The sequence below is a fragment of the Bos indicus genome, chromosome 3, assembly GCF_029378745.1.
Source record: "Bos indicus isolate NIAB-ARS_2022 breed Sahiwal x Tharparkar chromosome 3, NIAB-ARS_B.indTharparkar_mat_pri_1.0, whole genome shotgun sequence".
Taxonomy (NCBI): domain Eukaryota; kingdom Metazoa; phylum Chordata; class Mammalia; order Artiodactyla; family Bovidae; genus Bos; species Bos indicus.
Window position 1 is genome coordinate 89,380,729 of NC_091762.1, and position 25,865 is coordinate 89,406,593.

Below are 25,865 nucleotides of genomic sequence, written 5' to 3' on the forward strand. Positions count from 1 at the left end.
GTTTATTCCACCGTGACTCACTCACCTCTATCTAGAGCCTTTCTCCAGCCTTAAGCATTTATGGAGCAGTGGACGTGTGTCCACGACTGTGCTGGACACAGATGGGGGAGGCAGAAAGAGATAAAAGGTTCCTACTCACAGGGGCTCTCCAGTCTAATGAGAGAAGACAAAATCACTGTGCAGTCACAACACTAACTTTTTACTGTGATGTGCACCACGAGAGAGATGAACATAAGGACCTGTGCCTGACCAGAGGAGAGCCACTGGGCATAGAGGGCAGAGGTGATGCTGACCTGAGTCTCCAAGAGCGGAGGAGGGACAGTCATGTGAAGAAGTAGGGATGGGTTTCCATGCAGGTAAGCCAGCAGAGAAGAGGGAGCAGGTTGCAACTGCTGCAGGGAAGGGTGCCAATGAGAGCAAATGGGAAAAGGGGTGAAGAGGTGAAAAGGGGCTGACCCATAGCCCCAAGATAAGCTAAGTTCTCTGGGCATCATTTTCTAGGTGATGAAGCACTGTACCGCTGACCCTTGAACAATAAAGGCCTGAATTGCACAGGTCTACTTATATGTGGATGTTTTTCAATAAATACTACAGGAGTACTATGTATGATCCAAGGTTGGTTGGTTCCATGGGTGCAGAACCAGGTACATGGACTGTCAACTCTAAGTTACACGTGGATTTTCCATTGCTCAGGACTCAGTGCCCTTAACCTGAGCATTATTCAAGGGACAACCGTATTTGCATTTTAGAATATGGTGGCAGTGAGGAGGGTGGGATGGAAGCCAAGCATAAAAGTCTGACTGGAGACTGAAACCTTCCATCCATTTACCAAAATGGGCATCAGGGTTGGCATGGTAGGAAAATCCATGGGCAAGTCTTCACCCTGTCAGACTCAGTGCCCCTCTTTATGTTAAGGATCTATGATATCTCCTTTACTATCGTGAAATGAAATTCATCAAGAATATAAAATATCTATGCAGTTGTTCAAAAATCAATATAGTGTCTTAGCTGTAGTAGAAAGAAGAAATAAAAGCAAATTTATAATAAAAAGATATGTTTTTCCATTAGGAAATACCCAGGTGCCACCACACTGGCTTTCCTCATAGCTCAGTTGTTAAAGAATCTGCCTGCAATGCAGGAGACCTGGGTTTGATTCCTGGGTTGGGAAGATCCCCTGGAGAAGGAAATGGCAACCCACTCCAGTATTCTTGCCTAGAGAATCCCCATGGACAGAGGATGCTGGCAGGCTACAGTCCATGGGGTTGCAAGAGTCGGACATGACTTAGCGACTAAACCACCACCACCACCACCACCACACTAGAACACATACTAAGTGATCAGATGTGTGTACCTAAAGGCAACAATAGAACAGACCAACCAGAATAGGAGTGTTAACGCTGTCTCCAATGCCATGAAAAGGAACCACAATTTTCCAAGTTGTTGGTCAACTCTTGACTATGTTCCAAAGAAACAAAGTATAATCTTCCCCAGTGTATGCATTTCTGAAAAATTAAGTGAATTAAAACTGTGCCAAGAAACTTTAAATTTCCACGTGATTCAAAGTACACACAAATTATCACAAATTGTTTGTCATGCACGTCATCTCCCATATTATAGGAGGTCTAGTATCAATGCTCTTGACCCTTAAATGTCAGTACTGCCCCCCACCCCACCAAGTTTTCCTGACAATCAAAACACACCCCAGGATTTTCTAATCATCCCCTAGGAGGCAGTAGAGCTCCCACCAGGAACCATTCAGATCAGATCAGATCAGTCGCTCAGTCGTGTCCGACTCTTTGCGACCCCATGGGAGGCACGCCAGGCCTCCCTGTCCATCACCAACTCCTGGAGTTCACTGAGACTCACGTCCATCAAGTCAGTGATGCCATCCAGCCATCTCATCCTCTGTCGGCCCCTTCTCCTCCTGCCCCCAATCCCTCCCAGCATCAGAGTCTTTTCCAATGAGTCAACTCTTCGCATGAGCTGGCCAAAGTACTGGAGTTTCAGCTTTAGTATCATTCCTTCCAAAGAAATCCTAGGGCTGATCTCCTTCAGAATGGACTGGTTGGATCTCCTTGCAGTCCAAGGGACTCTCAGGAGTCTTCTCCAATACCACAGTTCAAAAGCATCAATTGTTTGGCGCTCAGCCTTCTTCACAGTCCAACTCTCACATCCATACATGACCACAGGAAAAACCATATCCTTGACTAGATGAACCTTTGTTGGCAAAGTAATGTCTGTGCTCTTGAATATGCTATCTAGGTTGGTCATAACTTTCCTTCCAAGGAGTAAGTGTCTTACCCGTCAAAGTCAATGGGAAAATTAGAAAAACGAAGTTGCAGAATTCTTTGTTGTTACATTGAAGTCATTGTATTATTCTGTGACAGGCAACATAAGCAAGCTGTCAGCACCAAGCCTCTTTACCTTTTGCTACAGAGAGATATAATGATTTTAAAAGAAGCACAAGTGATACTTTATACCATAATAACAGAAACAATATAATTTCCACTTATTAAGTGCTCACAACGTGTTAGGTATAGTATTAGGTGCTTCACAAAATCCCTGCAGGGTCGATATCATTATCTCCATTTTAGGGATAAGGTGATTGGTGCTCAGAGAGGAAAAGTAGAGTGTCAGTATGTGTCTCATTTCCTTGCACTAGGACCAAGGTGATCTGATAAGGGTATTGTCTATTTTGTTTGTTGCCACTCCTGCCTCGTTCCATAAAAGTATTGAACAAATTAATTAGCAGGAAGCCTGTGTTTCTGTATCCACCCTTCTGGAGCCTCCTCTCACCTTGTAAGGAAATGGACTGGCTTTGAAAGTTGGCTGCATCTCTTATGAATCAGTTGAAGGGCAGGTGGATCTGGGGCTAGTGCATGGGTGAGGCAGCCCACGTGTCATTTCTCTGGGTTCACCAGAGTCATCAATGCAACCCAGGTCATTTTGGAAGCTGCTAGGAAACCACACATCCACCCTCTTTTTTCCTGGTCCTACCGTTCTGTACCTGCAAATTCCTTCTGGTGGCCATAAAAATGCTTATTCTGAGAGATCAGTCTTCATCCTCTACTCTGCCTACACTGGCCGTCTGTCTCCTGGGCTTGATTGCACCCTGAGAAGGGCGGGAACCCCTGGAAGGACATGGGAGTCTCCTCCAGGCCCACAGTAAGCTAAAATATCTGATGGTTGGACTAACTTTATGGACTCTCCTAAGATCAGAAGTCAGTCTTGGCCATCTGGGCGAGGTAGTAGGGGGCAGTGGAGAGAATGCTGGTTCTGGGGACAGATAGCCTCAGTTCAGACCCTGATTTCAGCTTAATGTCCACTGTGTGACCCTGTGCGAATTACTTTTCCTCTCTGAGCACCAATCACCTTCTCCCTAAAATGGAGATAATGATACCTGCAGGGATTTTGTGAAGATGTGAAGCACCTAATGCTATACCTAACATGTTGTAAGCACTTAATAAGTGGAAATTGTGTTGATTCTGTTATTATGGTATAGAGTATCACTGTACTCCTTTTAAAACGATTATATCTCACTGTAGCAAAAAATTATGGTAACGTAAGTGAGTACCCTCCCTGGAGTTTTGCAGTGACCCATCTGTGCCACGGTATGTGGTATTCCTAAATAGATTACTAAGCTACATTTTTTAATCTCTAAGATTGGTATAACAATAATATATAATAATACCTAGAACTACGTTTTATTGCCTGTTTTTTACATATCAAGGAAGGTGTTAAGTAATTTTATAGGCTGTGATTCAAATCATACTAATGGTTAACATTTACTCAATATTCATTTTATGTCAGCCACAGTTCTCTATATCTTAAATGTATAATCTCAGTCTTTAACCCAACGAGGCAAAAGGTATTTTCTGCCCATTTTGCAGATAAGGAGAGGCTTAGAGACCTTCTTAAGCTCTCCCCAGATTCCACAGATAAGAAGTGGCAGTCTGAGTTTCAACCTTGGTCTCAATCATGTTGCACACGGTTTTGATGTGGAGAAGGAAGATGTAGCCTGATTTTACAACAAAGAGCTTGACTCTTAGCAGAAGCAATGGGGATGCCCTCATTCTAGCAAGAAGGGGAAGCAAGATTCAAACCCAGATGTGCCTGTTTCCAGCACTCTGCCCTTCCCACTGAGCACACTGGTTCCTGAGCTGTATGATGTCAGAAACCTTTAAGAATGATAAGACTGTAACTACTCTAAGAACTATACCATTATTATTAGTACCCCCAAATGCCTGCCTGGCTTGCTCCCTCACTGCATTCTAGTTTCTACTTACAAGTCATCTCCTTAGAGCAGTTTTCCTGATCACAACTGTAGAAGGCAGACCCCGGGAGAGCAGGGACTTCTGTTATACTCCCCTTTGCAACCTAGCACACAGCCTGAGACTGAGTAGTCACTTGATACCTTTCTGCCAATCACTTGACTCCCTGAATGCTTCTTGCCCAGGGCTCCTGACTCTTCTTTTTCACGCCTGCAGGTTATGTTGCTATGGGCGCCGTCCTCCCATCCTTCTGGGGCCAGCAGCCCCTTGTCCAACAGCAGATCGCCATGGGTGCTCAGCCGCCAGTCGCTCAGGTGATGCCGGGGGCTCAGCCCATCGCATGGGGCCAGCCGGGTCTCTTCCCTGCCGCTCAGCAGCCCTGGCCCGCTGTGGCCGGGCAGTTTCCGCCAGCCGCCTTCATGCCCACACAAACTGTTATGCCTTTGCCAGCTGCCATGTTCCAAGGTCCCCTCACTCCCCTTGCAACCATCCCAGCCACGGGTGACTCCACCAGGTCAAGTCCACAGACCGACAAGCCCAGGCAGAAAATGGGAAAAGAAATGTTTAAGGATTTCCAGATGGCCCAGCCTCCACCTGTGCCCTCCCGCAAACCCGACCAGCCCTCCCTCACCTGCACCTCAGAGGCCTTCTCCAGTTACTTCAACAAAGTCGGGGTGGCACAGGATACGGATGACTGTGATGACTTTGACATCTCCCAGTTGAACTTGACACCTGTGACTTCTACCACGCCATCGACCAACTCACGTGAGTGTCCTTCTCTGGAGACATAAACCCCTGAGAACAACTGATGCCTTGTTTCTGCTGTCAGAGAAACCACCTCAGTTGCAGTCAACAGGCCTCTTTGTTTATATCACTACTATTACTACCACTAACAATAGCCTCCCATTATTAGATGCCAATTATATGTACCTTCTCCATGCTTTATATGTGTTATTTCCATACTCTAACAATGCTTATGGCAAGTTTTGTTAGACCTGTTTGACAGATAATGAAAATGAGATTCAAAGACAAAGAAAATAGACAGAAGGGTAGAACTGAATACAAGCCTGTTATTTTTCTAGTATGTCACCCGCTTTTTCTGTTTTTGTTCATTCGCTCCTTCGTGTGTTCATGTATGTATATCCCAGCTCTGATACATAGTTTTGGGTATGGTTTATTGAACTAAAACTGAATGGAGTACGTGCATTTAAATTTTTTTAGGAACAAGGATAAAAAAATTAGAAAATTAAGATCAGAAGAAAAGGCAGGCCAGAGATAGTGCAGTTGTAAAGCCTCCCACAACAGGTAGAGTAGCAGCCAGAATGTGGCTCAAAGCTTCACGTAGTCAAAGGGAAAAACAAATTAGTGGTTGTAGCAGAACACTCTGGACTAGGAATCCAGAGAGCAGCTTGATTACGTCTTAGTTTTGTGCCAATGAGCAAGTCATTTTATTTCTTTGTGCCTCAGTTTCCTCAACTATCTCAGGCTAAGGATCATAAAAAGCATTCAGTGGTACAGGTACTAAAACATCACAACCCTCACAGAGTAGCAAGTATTTTTATCATCATTGTTATGGCACATCCAGTGGATTCACGCAGAGTCCTGGCCTGAGGTTCTAATCCTGCCTTCTCTACCCCAAGCTGTATCTTTGGGCAAGTGTGTGCTTCTTGTAACCTTCCTTGTGTCTTGGGTAGGATAAGTGAGCTGGCTTCGATAGCTGTGTGCCTTGTCCTGTCTGTGGCATTCCGTGATTCTCCCCCAACTCACCTTTCTACTGCCAGCCTCTGGCAAACCAATACCGTGCAGCCAAACAGAATCCAGATACACTGGGGTACACTGATGCCAGCTCGACACCAACCCAGGAAGGTGCCTGGTGATCCAGCCTGTGCCTTAACAGTTGATAAGGGGGAGGAAAAGGCTCATGGCACAGCGAGGTTGGCATTTTCATTACTGTCAGATGATGCGGATCACTGCTTAGCAAATACCGTGAATTGTTAAAGAATTTAAGATGTTAACACAATTAGATAATGTCACTCCAGCCAGGTCCAGGATGCTGCTCTGAAAATGAACCTCTTCTATGGGTATAAAGAGCCTACTTCTTCTCAGGCCGTATGATCTACATGGTGGGGGCATCTCTATTTACTCCAACTCACAGGGTTTCAATGAAGAATCATGAATTTAAAAAAAATGAAACGCTGAAGAAATGACAACCATGCATAAATAAGCAAGCATCTTTTGAAAGCAAATGTCTCTCTTTCAAGGGGCTGGTGTGCTAGCTACATATAAAAGAGGGAAGTGTAAATTCTCTGAGGACAGGGAATATGTCTTAGTCATCCTCGTGTCGCTACACTTTTTTTGATGCTCCTGTGGTATCTGGCACATGGAGGTATTTTGGAAGGTTGTAGAGAATGAAGGAAAATGAACAAAACAAAAGCCACTTAGTAACTCCTGTGTTTCAGAGCAGGGCTTGGTATCCTCGGCACTACTGAGACTTGGGGCCAGATAATTCTTCATTGTGGGTGGTTGTCCTGTGGATTGCAGATGTTTAGCAGCATCCTTGGCATCTACCCACTGGATGCCCAGTAGTCACATCCTCTTCCCCTAGCCTTGATGACAAAAAATGACTCTTGATAATGCCAAATGTCCCTTTGGGAGTAAAACTGTCCCAGATTGAGAACTACTGTTTTAGAGTATACAGGTATTCTATAAAACCTTCTAAAGGTTAAACACTTACATAAACAAACAGTTTTGCATCCCACTGATTACATCCAGTAAGTATGAGCAGTATACCTCTCAGTATTGATGGCTTGGTCAGATTCTCAGCCTTTAGTAAAAAACCACATCAAAGTCACTTTGGAATCCAATTTCACTAATAAATATTAAGTGTGTGCTGCATATCAAGGTGTTTTCACATAAACTATCTCTTTAAACCTACTTCCTTTTAATTAAAAAGAATCCTGTGTTTTAAAGAAAATGAGTGCAGCCGATCTTTATATCCTCTGTCCGTCAGCATCACCTTTCAGATGTTTTGGGTGGAGAAGAACCAAAAGTGATCCTCAGATAGAAACAGAAAAGCGCAGTGGGGCTGAGCAGTATCAGGTTTGTGCTAACTCCCGGGGCTCCTGCTTCCTCACAGTTGTGTTAACTCTGAGAAAGGCACTTCATCGCTTTGAGTGGCAGTTTCTCCATCAGAAGAAGACAGCAGGTACAATAACACCTGCAGTGTTTATATTAGAGGGCGTGATGAATGCAAAGTGCCCAGCCCCGTGTCCAGCTCACGGACACGCAGTGAATAACGTCATTCTAAAGACGTTAGAGTTACAGAAGCAACTCACTAAGTTTTATAATCACTCACTATCTGATGAGCAGCCAGATTTGTAAATTCTGGGAAGTAATGGCAGGGAGACCTTATCAATGGCTTTTGAAGTTCAACTAGTAAATCAAGTCTCCTCCTCCTCCCCCTACCTTGGGGCTGAGCCAGTGAGGAGGATTTTCCATGCCAAGTTAGAAATTATGGAAAGGAAAGTGGTTTCCAGTGGCATATTTATTATAAACCTCTGGAATAAAGAAGACAAGGAAATTGTGGGAAGGTCAGGACAGAAAACGCAGATCCTTATGGAGTGAGGAAAAAAGCATCAGCTGTGAAGTTGCCTTCAGCCATGTCCATTTCCCCAGATCACTGAGACACTCTCATTCACACAGGTTTATCAGACAACACCTTCGTGCCAGGATACAAAGCCTGTTTCCACCTCTTGCCAAGTCTGAGACCTTGAGCAATTTAGCAACCTTCACTGTCCTTATCTGTAAAATTGGAGAACCCCTACCTCAAAATGGCTTTATGAGGATCACAGATATTACCTGTGAAATTTGATGGCCTCTGATACATGGAAGGCATCCAATAAATGTCACACTGTCCTCATCTCTGTTTATTCTTCTTGAAATAATTGTATGAAATTAAGAAAGAGAAAGAAAGAAAACTATAGTCCAGTGGGTCTCAACATGAGTCTGTGGAAACATGGAGTTTCTGATTCAGCAGGTGTGTCGAGGGTAGGGTCCAAGAATGTGTATTACCAACAAGTCCCCAAATGTGACTGATGCTACCAGTCCAGGGAACATCCCTTGAGGACCATTGCCTCACCCATCCCTGTGGACCAGCTCCTCCTGACTGTCAAGTATGTGAGAGGACAGGATAAATAGAGAAGAGAGATTAAACTGTTCAACTGATTTGACTTGTGATGGGAAGAGGTGTCCTGGGATTTGACTCAAACATAACCAGATCCCTGGGATTTCCGGGGGGTAGAAACAGTTGCCTCTGGACACTTAGGATGTTTTCTCTTTTTGCATGGTCTCCATGTAGCTCCAACCCCAGCCCCTAGACAGAGCTCTCCATCCAAGTCATCTGCATCCCATGCCAGTGATCCGACTGCCGATGACATCTTTGAAGAGGGCTTTGAGAGTCCCAGCAAAAGTGAAGAGCAAGAAGCTGTAAGTGACCAGTGTGTTCTGAGTTTTTTTTTGTTTTTTTTTTTTTTTCCATTTAAGATTTCTGTATCTAAAATGAACAATGCATGAGGACGCCTATGTAGAAAAGAATGCTGACTCAGACTCAGGTTCTAAGGGGTAACTAAAGGGGTTTTTTTTATGTTCAAATGAGCAGCTGAAAACTGCTATCCTTTCATTACATTGTTGCAAATTCTCGCATTTGCAGAAGTGGCATCCTCTCAATGGAGTGCTGCCTTCTTTAAAATAATGGGTGATATGTGTGCATGAAAATGTACCCAGCTGTCTTATATTTTAAATTACTGAAAAGAAAAAAAAAAGTGTTATCTTCTTGTGTTCTAGCCTGATGGGTCACAGGCCTCATCCAACAGTGATCCCTTTGGTGAGCCCAGTGGGGAGCCCAGTGGTGATAATATAAGTCCACAGGCCGGTAGCTAGATAGCACAGGTCTGGGTAGGTATCTGTCCTTTTGATCTCCCACCCTTAAGCCATTGCTCTCCCTTTTGCTTGTTCATTGCCTCTGAAGTCGCATCCCTGATGTTCGCACCATCATCCTGGCCTGAGCGTATCCCTGACGTTTGCATCATCTCGCCTTGCCTGGTGTCTGTTTTCCACCTTGTTTATCCTCATGGATGCATGACCTTTGACATGTATTGGGAGTAGGGGTAAAGGTGAGGAGTGGGGAATGGTCATACTATTTTATTACCGATATGTTCTGAGTTGGGGAGGGGTGGTGAGGCATGGTCAGAGCTGCTTTAATGTGGATTCAGTGTCTGAAAGCATCAACATTCTGAGATGCACACATTCTTTCTCAGTGAGATGTGGTCCAGATGCTTAGACCCCTTCAGCGGTGTGTCACAGAATTTGCCTACACTCCACAGATCTAAAAAAAAGAGAAAAAAAAAAATCACCAACCAAACACACTTCAAGAAGGCAGACTAAGAAACAAAACAATCAGTGCTTGAAATAAAATTGATAGAGATGTGAGATCGTGGTAGCCTGTTCTGTCTGGCCAAAAGAGGCCCTGCACCCTTTCTGACATGAAAGTGGAATTCAGAACTGTGAAAATGGAATTAAAAGACGTGTGGCATTCGCTTCTGAGGCTCTGCTGTTTGCACCTGTGTGACAGCCGGTGGTTTGCCACCAAACCACTTCAGACTCCATCAGCAGCAACTTCGAGAGAGGTGTACTTACATTTACTAGAAGTGGGTTTAGGCACTTGAATTTCAATACATCTGATTTGATGGAAAGAAAGAGGGGCTGATGAAGCCAACTTTCCCAGGAGACAGAAGTACCCGCTTGTTACCCAGACATGATTTCTAAGGTCACTCCTTGACAAATGTCTTCAATTTTCAGATGCTTTTCTAGTTTTCCATAAACGCCTAGGACCACAAGGCCCTAACTGGCAGAGCTCCGTTTTTAGGCCTGAGTAGCATGGTCAGAACCATTAAAATGGTAAATAGTTTTCACTGTTCATAAATGGACTCTGAGGCTACCTTGGAATCAGTTGCCATTTGTGTATAAGTTATTTTGATGGTTATTGAAAGCTCATAGAGTATTTTCAAAGTGCATTTTGTTCATAGATTTTATGATTAGAGAATCTCACATACCATACATTCTGCCACATTTCATTCACCTCAGTGCCGTATATAGCACACGAGAATACCATCGTGCCATGCAAACACCCGACTAAAAATGTAGTCTTACAAAGCTATGTGGGGGGCTTGTGATAATAGACAGAGTCGATGTTCCAGGAAAGGCAGAAGGTGGAGAAGATGGGTGGACACCTTGGGAAGATGCCCCAGCAGGTTATCCCACCCTTTTCATAGTTCTGTTTCACATGCTCACCCTTGCCTTGAAAAATGTGATGAAGTAGGGGTGACAAGAGCCATTTGTCAGCATAACAGCTAACGTCTAATCCTAAAACTGAACTTCTAGACAACAGAGATGACGGACAGCATTTGCAGATCGATGCCTCACACCCTCATCGTTACGAGTCTGTTCTGCTTGAGATGGTTGTGCAAGCTGTTTTGTGGGGCTTCAGCCTGCCGTGTTGTGTTTGATGCTCTGTCTAGAACCCCAGGCCAGGGCCGAGTTGTGAATGGATGTGGCACAGTCTTGTGGGAAGAGCTCAGAATTTGGAACCTGAGTTCAAATTCTAGCTCAGCTACCTAATAGCAGGAAATCTTGGGCAAGAACCATACTTGCTGTTGCGTCTTGGTGTGCTTATCTGCTGGCAGGGCCTGGTGTATCCATTACCTTAACTGAGATGGCACGTAGAGACAGACACTCAGTACTCAGCTTAAAAATCTGGGTTCTGGAATAAGAGTGAATTCAGAACCTGGCACTAGCACTGATGAGCTATGTGACCCTGATGAGATGTCATAACAATTCCCTATCTTATTTAGAAAGACAAGGATAAAAATAGTCTTCCTCATGAGGTTATTGTTTGGACTAAGTGATATGTCTGGAATTCTTAACACCACATCTGACACACGGAAAGTAGCCAAGCTGTTAGTTGCCATCACCAACACCACCACCACCCCAAACCGTCATCACATGTGCTCAATAAACATGGTTCACCAGTCCCTTGGATTTTATACATTTAGCCCTTGTGTTGAATACATTCCACCGTAAGGACCCAGGCCATTGCCTGGGAGGTTTTGCTTTGTACTTTGTATTTGCAGGTAATTAATTTTCAATATGCCTTAAAAGAGCTTTGGGAGAAAAAGAAAAACCCTGTTTCCTAGTTCTGTGGCTCACCCTGCCCCTTAATCAGAATGACCCCTTTTAGGGCCTCAGGGGCCAACTCTCACTTCTCCAAACAGAGCAGCCTTATCTTAAATTCACATGTAAATCATAATAAGTAGTTCCCAGCTCCAAAGGAGGGCTGGGCTGTAATGAAGCAGTTTTCTCCCTTTGAAAGCTTAGTCTGGCAATTTCACAATGGCCTATCAAGGGTCACATGCCAAGAGGCCAATGCCAGCCTTGCTGACACATCCCACGTAGCCTTAGCCTTGCTAAGACACCCATGTAGTGATGGTGGTGGTGGTTCAGTCGCTAAGTCGTGTCCGACTCTTGCGACCCCATGGCCTGTAGCCTGCTAGATTGCTCTGTCCATGGGATTCTCCAGGCAAGAATGCTGGAATGGGTTGCCATGTCCTTCTCCAAGGGATCTTCCCAACCCGGGAATCAAACCCAGGTCTCCTGCATTGCAGGCAGATTCTTTACCAACTGAGCTACAAGGGAAGCTCCCAAGACACCCATGACGGAAGTCCAAATGGGGCTTCTGGGCCTGTCCTTCAATACAGCACAAGCCACATTTGATCTTTCTGTCTCCATTCCATTCAGCCATCCACCCAACCGGAAATTTACTGGCTGCAATTTCTTAGCGCCTTTCCAGGCATTTGGAGAAAGGATACACCATGCAGGGCAAGTTATGTCCACAGCTCTATTTTCCCCTCTGCCTCCATGCAGTTGGGAAGCAGGAGTCTCAGCCTTATCACCGTTGCAACCATTATCACCAGCTGCTTTTTATTAGCAATGCCCGCACAATTCTGAGTAGGTAGGGGTGACATCTGTTGATAAGTTAAAACCATATCACACCCTCGTAAGAGGAAACAGACGGCCTCAATCGTTGCAGGTGGACGCTTTGGGGCCAATCTCAAACAGCATTTCTGTTTTAGCAATAAGGGAGAATATCTTCAATTATTTCATGTTTTCCCCTACCCTCCCATCTGGGAGAATCACGTGTCTGTAAAAGACTGGGTCAACAAGGGCGCAAAAAAAGAACCCAAGTAATATTATAATGGCTGGTGTGGGAATGGCAGGTAATTTATACTCCACTGATGTGTTGCTGGAGCAATTTTAAGGGCGAAATGTTAGCTTTTGAGGAGATGAAAGAAAAATGAAAACATTTATTTGGTTAAATAGCTAAGTAAATAAACTGCCTATCAGACTTCCCCAGCTGTCAAGTCAAAGTAGCATCTGTAACAATGGAGAATTGTTTGGTCTGTCTCCCTTAGTAACAATAGATATTGCCATAAATAATAAGTCACTGTCATTTTTTTTTTAAGACCAATCTTCATAGTGGGAACCCAAGACACATAAAATATAACCTGATGGATTTTTTAGTGTTCAAGGGAAAGAAAAGCAGAACTTTAGACGCTTTGGGAGAGAGATTTGGGAAAAAAAAAAAAAAAGGAGAGAGTGCAAACAGATGCCTAGAGTCAGGGGACTTGGGTCTGAATTATAGTTCGTAAGCACATGATCTTAGGTGGGACCTTAGCTAACCCCTGGAACCCCACTTCTCACACATAGATGAAAATGAATCATGACAACAGCTCCCTCCTCAGGCTCTCCTAGGATCCGAAGATATCATGAGTATGAGTGCTTTATAAGCTTTGAAAGTAAAATAGTACATATTTGGCATTATTATTACTATTATTCTATTTAAATAGAATCACATAGCAAAAAGCCTTAAAACAGAGAACCACAGAAATGGAAAATAACCACTTCTTTCCATGAGCATAGTGGTGCTCTGAAGCTAGTCCAAGCCAGCCTGGTCCAGGCAGGAGATGGGAAAGCCTGGCTGAGGGCAGCGGTAGCCAGGTTAGAGACGTAGGCTTGATGCCCAGGGACAGGAAAAGATGGAATCAGGAGGAGGTTAAGGCTGAAGGGAAGTGGGAAGAGAGGAAGAAGAGGCCTGCACTAGGAGACTCGCCGGATGCCTGCCTGTTGGGGATCGAGGCGGGGCCAGGAACTATGCTAAGAACACAGAGCAGCAGGCTTGAGCAGAGAAAAAGGCAAGTTTACATTGGGAACAAGTGTTCTTGAGGTTCCTTTGAACTTCTAAGTTCAGATGCTGGTAGACTGCTGAACATGAGACTCTGGAGGACAAAGGCCCAGAGATGGAGATTTCAGCATGATTTTCAGCCCCTAGAGTAGTGGGCAGAGCTAGAATCCACTGATCATTTAGACCTGAGTTCAGCAAACACTCTGTGAACAATGTATGCTTTGTGGGCTATCCGGGTCTCTGTCACAGCTAATCTGTTCTAGTGTTGTATTAGGAAAACAGCAAAAGACTGCATAAGGACTGGGTGTGGTGAGTTCCAGTAAGACTTTATTTACAGAAGAACTGGCAGTCACTAAAATGGGCTGGTGGGCTGTCCTTTGCTGAGCTGAGCTAGATCATGCTCATTGTTTCTAGAATCACCCTGCAGAAGGTAATGCAAGTAACCTTGCACTCACTACTACTAATGAGATAACTTTAAAAATCAGCAGTGTGTTTATAGCGCTTTCATTAAACATCACCTAGTTCAATCCTCAGGGAGACACTCTTAAGTATTTTTATTATTCCTGTTTCACAAATATGGCAGGTAAGGTAGAGAGGTTAATAACTTGTTGAAATCACAAGAATCACATGTAAGGAGGCTAGGATTTGACTCTAGACCCTGATTAGAGAACTTAAGAGCACTCAACCAAGACCAGGACACCTGGGTTTTAGCAGCCTCTGTTTGACTTAATTGCTTGTGATGTGAGGCATATGGCTTCATTTCTGGCCTTTGGTCTTCTCTTCAGAAAAGCAGTTACTCAGGCCCTTCTAGCTCTTACATTCTAGGACTTCTAACTTGTCCAGTGTCACCCAGCTAGAGCATGGAAGACCCAATCCTTAAAAAGTGTCTTCCAACAGCAGCCTTCTCCCAGGTTGTCCTTATTCCCACCTAATGAAGGAAAGGCCAGAAGTCCCTGAAATGCAGTGACTTCTTTAGTTGTTCCGGTGACTCTCCATGTGAGATGTAGGACCCTCTCCTGACCACCAGGAGCCTACTCAGAACAGGCCCATTTGCTTTTGGCAGAGAACAGGCATCAGCAACCTCAGTGCCCTCATCTGCTACAGGACAAGTTAAAAAAAAAAGTGATGTCAACATGCAAAGCAGATTACTTGTGCCCGTCATTCGTCTTACTGGGGAAGTGCAGAGTTGATCAGAATGAGTGTGGACTTCCTGGGAACTCAAATTGTGCACCTGTGTTCACCAAGTGGGTTTTGGCACCGTGAAGCCCCTGGAAGCAAGTGCATTTGGCAGCAACTTCAGTCTCTAAGGTATTACCATTATATCCATCCTTTGTTTTGAAGGCTTTCCTATCCTAAAAGCCAGATTTTCAGGCTGAAAGTAGTCAGAAAGCTTTGTCATTTTCCCTTTTCTTTGAATAAAAAAAGAAAGGAAGACTCCTGCCACTTGTTAAAATTCTTTATGTCATATGAGCTCATTTATTACATGTTACATGCAGGACCATGATATTGGTTTTACAAGCCCCATTATAGAGATGAAAAAACCCAGGTGAAATGCATGCTTCAGTTCATACAGGTAGTTAGGAAGATTGCGGGAGTCATTGTGGCTCTAAACATTTTTCATGGATTTAGATGGCACTTTGAGTTCTTTCCACCTTAGTTTTATTCCATGGTTACCATCCCCCTTTTCACTTTGCCAAGCTAGGAAATGTAAGACCCTGTGGTAGGCTTACTGAGGTAGGCCCCAGTGTTGGGGCTTTAAAGACCCCGAGGCTGAAGTTGCTGCCTAAGCAGGGCGATGCTGAGGGCCTCAAGCTTTGGCTCACCTCCCAGCTGCAGTCTGACCCCCAGCTTGGCTCAGCGTGGCTCTCACTCCCCAGGCGCCCAGGATGGGGCAGATAACAGGCTTGCTCAGTAACCAGATTGCATGGCGCGTGACCTCACGTCCAAGACCACCTTTCTCAGCATGCCGCGTCTTTTCCCCACTCATCATCTGTTTTGAACCAAACTTTGCTTAACGTGGCCAAGCTTCCCCAAAACACAGTAAATTTAAAGTGAAGTCATAAGCACAATTGAAGTGGCTTTCCAAAGGGGCTCATGAAAATGTGGGATTGAAAACTATGTACCTTTGTACTTCAAGCCAAATGGCTGGGAAGAGGTAGGGAGGGGAATATGCACGAAAGGGGAGTCCAGACCCTGGGCTGCCCCTCCTGGCTCTCCACTGTTTCCTGTGGACTTTTGGTAAAACACCCCTCACATCCGGAGGCCTTCATTTCTTCCTGCCGGAAAGGAACTGTCAGACTGAGAGCCCTTCTTGCTTTGACATTTTACAAAAGGGATCACATGGCAGTGGAGAGGACAGTGGGCTTAGTAAAGACCTGGGTGTGTTTACATGAAACGCTCGAGAAAACAAATCTAACCTACAGTGGTCAAAAGCAGATCAGTGTGGCCACAATGGAATGAGGGGCTGACTGAGCAGGACATGGGGGCAGTTTGTAGGGTGAGGAAATGCTCTACATCTTGATGGCTCTGGGGAGGCCCAGATAAGCGTATGTATTTGTCACAGTTTATGAAACTGTACACTTAAAATGGGAACATTTCATTGCATGCAAATTACACCTCAGTGAAGTTGATTTAAAAATAAGAAATAGGTAAATTCATAGAGATGGAAAAGTAGACGAGAGACTAGTTACTAGGAGTTAGGGGTCAAGGGGACTAGGAAGTCACTGCCTAATGGGTCTATTTGGGGTAAAGAAAGAGATTTAATAATGAATGTCTGTGAATTATATGCTTAAAAATGATCAAAATGGCAAATGCTTTGCTCCAAATACTTTACTGCAATAAAAAAAACTAAAAATGTAACAAAGGTGATTATATCCCCATTCTGCCCTGTGCTGGCTGAGTGACCTTGGGCCAGTCACCAAACTCTAGGGAGCCCTGCTTCTTCCTGTAAAAGGAGCTAGGAACTCCCAGGGTACAGACTCTGTGATGTCCAAACGAGACCATGGCTGTGATCAAGAAAAGCCCTCTATAGACTCTAATTTGGTTTCTGTAAATATATAGTCTATTAATACTCTTCATTCTGTGATTCTGCTTGGTTGTTCGGCATGAGCTCATACCTCATACTTAAAGCCGTCTGCAGACACACGGAAGTCTCTGCTATCCACAGGGCCCTGCAGCCAAGCCCTTTAAATGTACTCTGCATTCTTTCCACATAGTTTCCCGGGACAGATCCTGTGCCATTATTAGGTCTCTTAACAGCCCAGTTACGATATGAAGAAGTGTCAATGAAGGAGATGGAATTATTAAAGCCACCTGCCAGTGATTTTTAGGCTGAAAACCATCTTCTATAAAGGAAGGATAGAATCACTCACCCAGATAGAAGAAGCCTTACCGTTTTGGGAGTAATTTCTCTGTGCCAGACTGTGTGCTCAATGTGTGTTTTCTCCTTCAATCCTCAGTGAGGACTTCTAGCCTCATTTTACAGATGAGAAAACCGATACCCAGAAGGGTTAAGCAACCTGCATGGAGTTGTAAGGTTACTAAGTAGGTGACAGTGGAAAGAGAACATCACATGACAGCCAGGAGCCAGCCCAGCCCTCACAGCTGGGCACTTGGTATTCTATTGCATGTAAACAGTTTCACAGATGAGCGTCAGACAAGGCACCGTGGTGGGTCAAGGCCCATTCAAGACTTCTCAGTAGCCATGGCTGCCATGAACATCGTCCAAGCTCCAAAAATGACCAAACATTATTCGTTCCTAGCCTTAGTCTTACTCTGTGCGTCCTGCCTCCCAGGTAAGAATTATTAAGATAATCATGCTTCCTGAAAGCACCTAACCAAGAGAGACCCTCCCCCTAAACATCTAATATGTTTAAGCTTAACCCCATAGGAAGCCCTTTCTAATCACTTCTTCCAGACTTGCCCTTGGTTCCGCTCATTGCAATGAGCAATAAATCAAACTTGCTCAAGTGCAAGTGTGTTCCCACAGTGCCTGTGTACCACAGACAGTTGGTAGTAAGAATACCAGCCTGGATCTGCCCGATTTCACATCAGTGTGCATATACTCTTTCACTGCATCTCCCAGAACATAGGGTATTCAACTTACGTCAAAGGCTAGAGAGTTGATTTGTTTTCATCTTTACTGCATGGTTTCTATCTACTTTGTTGTCCTCTAGAAACAAAGGTTATTAATATGCCAGATTCACAAGTGAGCTTATTAAGGTTCATAAGTATTTGCCCATTCCTAGTAAGAGAAGGCAACGGCACCCCACTCCAGTACCCTTACCTGGAAAATCCCATGGATGGAGGAGGCTGGTGGGCTACAGTCCATGGGGTCGCTAAGAGTCGACACGACTAAGCGACTTCACTTTCACTTTTCACTTTCATGCATTGGAGAAGGAAATGGCAACCCACTCCAGTGTTCTTGCCTGGAGAATCCCAGGGATGGGGGAGCCTGGTGGGCTGCCGTCTATGGGGTCGCACAGAGTCGGACACGACTGAACCGACTTAGCAGCAGCAGCAGTAAGAGAAGCAACTTTCCATTCACTCATTTACATCCTCACGCTCTATGTTGTAAGTAGGTGTGCCTGCCAGGTTCCAAGCTTGTGCTCAGAATGTGGGACACTGACGTGCAAGGTACAGCAGAGCTCACTGTGTAGACAGCACTAGGAGGAAATGTGATGGCAGTGTAGATGTGGGTCTCTGCAGGGCACTGCTGGAGTCCAGGAGCAGAGTGGTCTGCGTCACCTGCACAGTCCAAGAAGCCCTTCTATTTGGGCTGGCTCAAAAGTATGAACCTATAGGTGTGGGACAAGGAGAGGTCCCCAAAGTGGAAGAAACTGTCTAAGCAGAGTCTCAGGGGTGGGAATCTTATCGTGTCAGGGGGACGAGGGGCTTCACTGGTGGCTCAGACGGGTAAAGAATCTGCCTACAATGCAGGAGACCAGGTTTGGTCCCTGGGTCGGGAAGATCCCCTGGAGAAGGGAATGGCAACCGACTGCAGTATTCTTGCCTGGAAAATTCCATGGACAGAGGAGCCTGGCGGGCTACAGTGCAAGGGGTGGCAAAGAGTTGGACATAACTGAGAGACTAACACTTTGGCTTTCAAGGGGACCAGAAGAACAAAGCGGAAGTGTGACCTAAAAGAGAGTGGAAGTAGATGAAGCCAATGGGAAAGGGAGCCACATTGGAAGGGCCTCATGGGTCATTCCGGTGGGGGGATGAGGGTGGGGTGTCTGCATTGTCCCTGGGGACTTAAGGAGCCTGGAGGGTTGTTTCAATCAGGAAACTGGTATGACCAAATCCTTTGCAGAAAGATCATTCTGACAGAAGCATGAAGAATTTTTTTTTGTTTTTAAAGCATGATATATGTGACCAGAAGGGTGACTTTTGATTCATGGTCTGGAAAGGGGCATTTATTAGTTCTAATGGTCTATGAGACTAATAGGTCTTATGTGCCCAGTGAAGGAACTTTGACCTTACCCTGTGGGTAATGAGGAGACTTTGAAGGATTTGAAGCAGGGCAGAGAGATACGGTCAGATCTGACAAAAGAAAACAACAGATATCAAAAATGTGCTGTGTTAATGTGTGATTCCATTTAGGCTTTTTGGAATGTCAAAAAATAGCCTAAAGACCCCATGGTGACCTTGCCAGAAGTCAGGTCAGAAATTTCTGGATCAAATGATTTCTTAGTTCCCCTCTAGCTCTTGACAGTCTTAAGATTCTGTAACAAGGAAGGTAAAGCTATTTCCAAAACGTATAATGCATCAGAGTGTCAGACTTTGGGATTATCTGCTGCTTGGGGTTTTCCACACCAGTGCTCCCCTTCATTAGTGGGGATAATTGAGAGTTGACTGCAGTCGTTACCGCTGTTGTGATGGGTATTTGAAGCTAAACTCCGGCAAGCAGGAGATGTGTGAATATTTATCTCAGCTGCAGAAACTTAATGCAGTGTGGCATTAATTACCCTGTCTGAGCCTGCTGTCTTCTTCTGTTTTTAGGTGTCATTCTCAGTTGAATAAATTAGTTTCCAAAATTAGAATAAAGCAAATGGTAGGGTGGGATCAAGGCAGCCTGACTTCTTAGGGCCTCCAAAAAGCCGAGTGAGCTGAGAAAGTCTACCCAGGAAAGAGGAAGCTGCATTCTGTGGCCCAGCAGAGCACAAGGCGGTGTTGTTTCCCACTAGTGGTACTTCACTACTTTACCCCTCCGCCTTGCTCCACTCACTCCACCCCAGAACACAAACACACAGAAAAATTCCATGGTTAGGCTTACCACAAGTATCTGAAACATTTCAAGACATTGGCAGAGAATAAATTAGGTGCTTAATAAATCATCTTGCTGTAGCTTTTGCTCAGAATTTGATGCTGAAAGGATAAAGCCAGGGGAGAGTGTGTTTAGGGCAAAGGGATCAGAACAGTGAAAAAAGTAGAAACTGTATCCTAGACATTCACATTCATTCAACAGACCTTCATTGAGCACCCACTATGCTAATTCTGTGTGTAAAATGGCAGACAGAATGCACAGGTGGTAACTCGGAAGTCGGGCATGGAAGAATAAGCTTTCCTACTGTATGTCATCAGATATTTGGAAGATTATACTTTTTTTTTTTTAACCTTTTCAAGGACAGTATGAAGTCCCATGGTTGGAAACCATGCAGGTTTCCAACCGACAAACTGTTCTATTACACAACTGGGTGCCTCCAAGAGTAGGAAGCTCCTTGTTCCTGGAAGAACACAGAGATGATGAGCTCTAGAAGAAAATATGCTGGACTTGATCTCAGGAGTCCTGGATTCTATTTACAGCCTGGTTACTAAGTAATCTTGTGATTCTGGGGAAGCAAAAGCTCTCTTCATTGGGCTTCACATTCCATCTTCTTGCCCATCCCCACTTTACAATAAAAGCAAGCAATACAACATATTAAATCTATGAGAGGCAGCACAATGACTTTGAGTTCACACAACCTCTTTGATTTTCAGTTTTTACCTGCAAAATGAAGATGGAAAGAATAAAAGCCACTCCTGGCATGGTTAGGCAGGTAAAATATTGGGATGGCCAAAAAGTTCACTCAAGTTTCTCATAAGATGTTACAGATGAATTTTTTGGCCAACCCAATAAAACATAAAGGTATTTTATATAAATTCCAAAACACTGTACAACACCATAGCTGGAAGACTTTTTGCTTGTTTGTTGTGGGGTTTGTTATTGTTGTTATTTAATGGCAGCTATTGTAATAAATGAGAAAAAGCACTGGAACTTACTTTTAAGTCTCAAGTCCCATGTAACTTACTAGCCATGTGACCATGGTCAAATTACTTAACTTCTCTGTGCTTGGTTTCTCATTTGCAAAAGAGATAAATCACTGCCTTAATCACTACATTCAGAAGACAATGTACTTGAAAATACGTAGCATGGTGTCAGACACATGGTAGAGCTACAGAATGCCAGTTCCATCTGTTGGTTCAAGAAAAGAAGCAGTTGAAAAGAATCTATACCCACATAGCAGGAGGCAGGCTAATATACAGAATATGGCGGAATTAAGATGTCATTGTGTCCATTTAATTCTGGTACAAATATCTGAGAGTGACAGCATGGAAGTCAACTTTAACAGAAGGGACTGTGCATGTTCATACCAATATATTGACCTGATCTGTTTGGCCAGTGCACCCTGGTCCATTTCAGTATGAACTGAAGTCTGAAGTGATTTCAACGAGGCCAAACGCCATTTCCCATCTGCATTTGGATTGAATTTTTGCTGTGTCATATATTGGTGAAAACCTTGTGTATATCTTAAGACAGCCCCAGGGTTGCAGGCAAGTGCCTGACCCAACCTGAAACTGCAGCAGGAGTGGATGGAAACAAGCCCTAGAAGCTTTTAACTAAGAGCTAATGGCGTGGTTGCTGTTCTCTCGCTCTAAAGCACGCCCAGTCATCACTGCTTGCAGAAACCAAAGAGCAGCTTGAGACAGAATTTCAGCAGTCTCGAGTGGACGTTCATAAAACAGCCTTGGAAAAACATTGACTTGATGTATGAGCATTGTTACCATGTTCTGAAGAGCCTTTTCTACTGCTTATTTTCTTGAACATTCCTGCCAAACACTATGCTAGAGGCTTTATATATATTCTCTCTAATTCTCACAAGAACCCTGTAGGGTAAATGGAATTATTCCCATTTCATGGTTGGGGAAACTAAGGCTCAGAAAGTAAAAGTGTCTTGTCCATATCACACAGCTGGTCCAGCTCTGTCTGCTAGACCCTGTGATTTCCCTAACAGGCTCAGCTTGAAAACCAAGGGCACAACTGGGTGAGTTGTTCTTCTTAAGGATAAAAAAGGATGCCAAAATGACATGCACCATGACTGAATAATCCCAAAATAACCTAAGATCATTCATCATAAACTGTCATCTTTCTGTTCTAATTCCAAACCCTCCTTCCCAAGCTGTCTTAGAAAACCCTATCAGGAAAAGAGCGGGTCTCATTTTGTCCCTCTGTCCGTAGGAGCCGGAGCCTCTCTATGCACAGATCAACAGATGTAAGAAATAGCATCAGTGCGGGCTTGTGGCGGGTGCTTCAAGACTGGCATGGAAATCAGCATCGCGACAGGCTCTCTTGTATTTTTTCACCTCACGTCATCCCACGAAGAAATTCACGATTGCCCAATGGAACTCCTTTGGAAGAGGGAACTAAGAGGTTTTGGCAACCACTGGCAGAGGTCTATGGCAGCACAAAAACAAACTCACCGAAGTATAAAAAACCATACCCAGCATCAAATCACAAATCAAGCAAGTGCTCACCCAACAAATGTTCCAGGCTCTCTTAGCGTGGGTTTAAGATGACCCAGTATGTGAAACCCTAATTCTCTTTTTATTTCTCAACCTGCTGACCACTGTAAAGACATCTGATTTGGAGTGACAGGCCTCAGAGAGGTACATCAGGGTTGGCACTGACGTCATTTAGGCGAATGTAAGGTCTCTGTCACCACAAGATGCTCATTCGTATGCCTTTTCCCATAGGATGGTATAATTACAATGCTCCACAAGGCCTGGTCTGCCATTTTTTCCCCTTTCCTTTCTTTGTCATGTTTGAAGTTAATGAGTGTACAAATTTTTGTATTGCTTTTGACTTTTTTTAAGATATTGATTAAGAAATTCAATTGGGAAAAAAGAAAAAACCCTATATGAAATGAATTCACTTGAAATCATCACAAGACAAATAAGTGGCTGATGATTCTTTTTGATTAAGAATGTTGCCAAAACAACCCTTTAAGCTCTTCTGCATCCCGGTGAAGAAAGACAGATTGTGGTTTAACCTTCACTCTGTGAGTAGAAAAGGACATCGAATCCCATTGATGAGAAAGATGAAAAGTACATCTGATTTCCTCAGAAGCTCTAAACTCTTTAAGTCCAATAAAATGAGATTTTTTATTTTTCCGATATCTTGCTGCTGTGATGCTATGCAGACAAGTGTCTTCTCCATGTGCCATTTCAAAGAAAAGTCATTTGCCAAATACTTCTGGTACAATCCTGGTAATGTGGTTTGGGATTTTAAAAAGTCAACTTGCTAACGGAACAGTGGTGACATGAATATTCAGAGTAACAAACTGATTCTGTGGTCACAATGGTTCATCTCTATCTCTTTTTGTACATCAGAAAATTCAAATGGGATTTTTATTTTATAACTTAAAAAAAAAAAAAAACCTTACCATTAAACTCTTTAAATATTTAAGGGAAATGGCTTTAAGGAGTTCTAATGAAAAAAAAAAATTGCCCGTTTGTGTTTTTTTTTTTTGTAAATATAAATGTTAATGAAAATGCTTTTTTAATAATGCCATTACACTGTAGAGAAGGTAGCAGATTGAGTGCAGAATGTGACAGACTTGATAGGTGGGGCTCACTTTCCGGAAACTACTCCGGAGCCTATGGTAGGAAGCTGGAGTTCAGGGACCACTGTCAGGAGCAGTCAGCCAATCAGCAGCTAGTGATCAGGAAGGGAGCACGTGACTCCAGCCTCTCATCTAAGTCTTTCTGCGAGAGTACGACCCTCTGTGTAAAACAAGAAATAGTTCACGCTCTGAAGGCCTGTCCTTCAGATTCTGAAACTCCCTCCCACATGTCCACTCCCACCGACCCTGTAGACATCACTGGACTGTTTGTACGTGAAACAGAAGAATTTAAGCTTCCTTTTTTTACATTTATGAGACAAAAAGTGCAGTGTTTGGTTCGTATGTTTAGCACATGATTTTCATAAAGAATCTATATATTTTTGCCCTACAGAGAATATTGTTCTACAGGTCAACTGTGTTTTCCTGATGTTCCTATGCAGTTACAGTACGTTGAATTGAATGGTTTAACACTAAGAAGAAAACTTTAAAGAATCATGGGATGAATTGGATTGGGGGTGGGGGTGATTATCCTTACTTGGTTTTAAAATTTGAAAGTAGAATTTACCTTGATATGATTGACTGCCATCAGCCTGTGTACTTTGATACTTCGTATCAACAGAAACTAAAATGATTTGGAAGAAGGTATACTTTGGTGACCAAGGGAAATTTTGAGAAGTCAAGGTAATTGTTACTGTTTGAAGCCTATGTTTTACACCGTCAGGTCACTGGAATCGAAATGTTTTCCAGTTAACTGGCAAATGTGCATTGCAGAATAGATGGACATGGAAGGTCCGAAGAACTCGAGAGCTGAAAAGGGCCATTACCGTCCTCTGTAGCTGTCACATTTTGGTTGACATGACTTCTCCAGGAATGTGCATACTTTGGATGAGCTGATCCTTCCATGTGAAGGGGAAAATGGGAGAGGTGTGATAACCATGAGAGTTGTCCTGAGACAAGTTCAATTGCGTTTTCTGGGGATTTGATGAGATAGGCAGTTCCCACAGGGAAGTAACTTAAATTGCTCTGTTGTCTGTGATTCTGATTCTGAACCAGTGGTGCTATCTTCTCCCTCAATATGGTTGTCTTGAGTTTGTCTTGCAGTATCACACCCTTCCACTGATTCTGCGGGTTGCTTCTGACACATTCAAAGTGAACTCCGGCCGATGGGGCTGTTTGAGGTACACCCTCTGGAGCTCATCTCGTAGTGGAAAGTGACAGCCCAGTGGATTTGTCATCATTCGTTGAGTGTGGGTGAAAATGTAGCTGGCTCTGAACTTAAAATGGCCCCTGTAATACACTAAAGTGAGGGAAATAAAGTCAAGATTTTAAACTGCCATCCATGTTATCATTGGCTGAATTCTGCTGTCTAATAAGCACTGTTTGGGGAACTCAGAACCACCGTATCCTATCCCAGGAAAACAGTGAGATTTCCAAATGAGAGCTGAGGTGCAGGTACCAAAAGGCCATGGGGAGTGTGCACAGTTCCAGTTAGACTGATAGAAAATCCACGTGTACAACTGTTAATTCCTCATCCTTCACTAGCACGAAATTTGTCACTTTAAATTTTGAAACCAGGGAAACACCACCTGTCATTCTGTTCCCATTCCCCATAGCTCTCTTTACATGCCTCGAGACGTTTTTGATAATTCGTACTCATCCCTGTGTCTACTGAATCCCCGTCATGTAATGTACCGGGCACCTTCTTCAAAAAAAAAAAAAAAGTTTACTCTGTGGGTTTGGTTCATTTCAATTTCTGTGTTCTGACACATATTTTTTTAATAAAGATGAGAAAGAGAAAATGACTGTTGCAGTACATTTCTAAACCTACTTTAACTTTACCTCAGATGACAGTTTGTTAACATATATGGACACGTTATTTTTAACTTTATGTACAATGCATTCAACAGAACAGCAAAATTTTTAGAAATTTTCCATTAATTTCTGTAACACACCATGTAAAACTGTTACAAATAAACATGTTTGAGAACAACACCTTAGCCTGGTTTTATTCCATAAGCTTCTACTGGAGATTCCATTGGACCAGGTGAAGGCCTGTTTTCCTGGCACAGGACCAGAAAAAGAAAGCTCCATTGAGGAGTTAGGTCAGTTTGTCTTAAGTTCAATTCAGGTACTGGCTCTGCTTGGAAAATCACAGTGAGGAATGAGGAGGCTGTTGTCAGAAAAAGCACAGCCTGTGTAGGTGCGGTGTTCAGACCACACTTAGCGTGGAACTTTAGAAGTTTGGAAAGACCCCAGGACTTAGCCTATGGATTTGTATCTTCTTCTAAAAAATATAAAAAATAAAACATGAAACCTGCTAAACTGTTGGTTAGAAGACCAAGCTTAACCTAGACTGTCAAAGAATTTGCCCCGTAGTTCAAGATCATCTGCTGTAAGAGACCCAAAGAATGAAGCATT

The 25,865-nt window shown here is 43.7% G+C and overlaps 1 protein-coding gene across 1 annotated transcript in view; it reads left to right on the top strand.

Moving 5' to 3' along the window:
- Nucleotides 1-25,439, top strand: part of DAB1 (DAB adaptor protein 1) — a 1,468,439-nt gene extending 1,443,000 nt beyond the window's left edge. Inside the window, exons 18-20 of the mRNA XM_070786460.1 lie at nucleotides 4,488-5,036; nucleotides 8,629-8,756; nucleotides 22,064-25,439. Of these exons, the coding sequence (XP_070642561.1) occupies nucleotides 4,488-5,036; nucleotides 8,629-8,756; nucleotides 22,064-22,108 (722 nt within the window). The 3' untranslated portion in view covers nucleotides 22,109-25,439. The remainder of the gene's footprint in view (nucleotides 1-4,487; nucleotides 5,037-8,628; nucleotides 8,757-22,063) is intronic.
- Nucleotides 25,440-25,865: the final 426 nt, after the last annotated feature.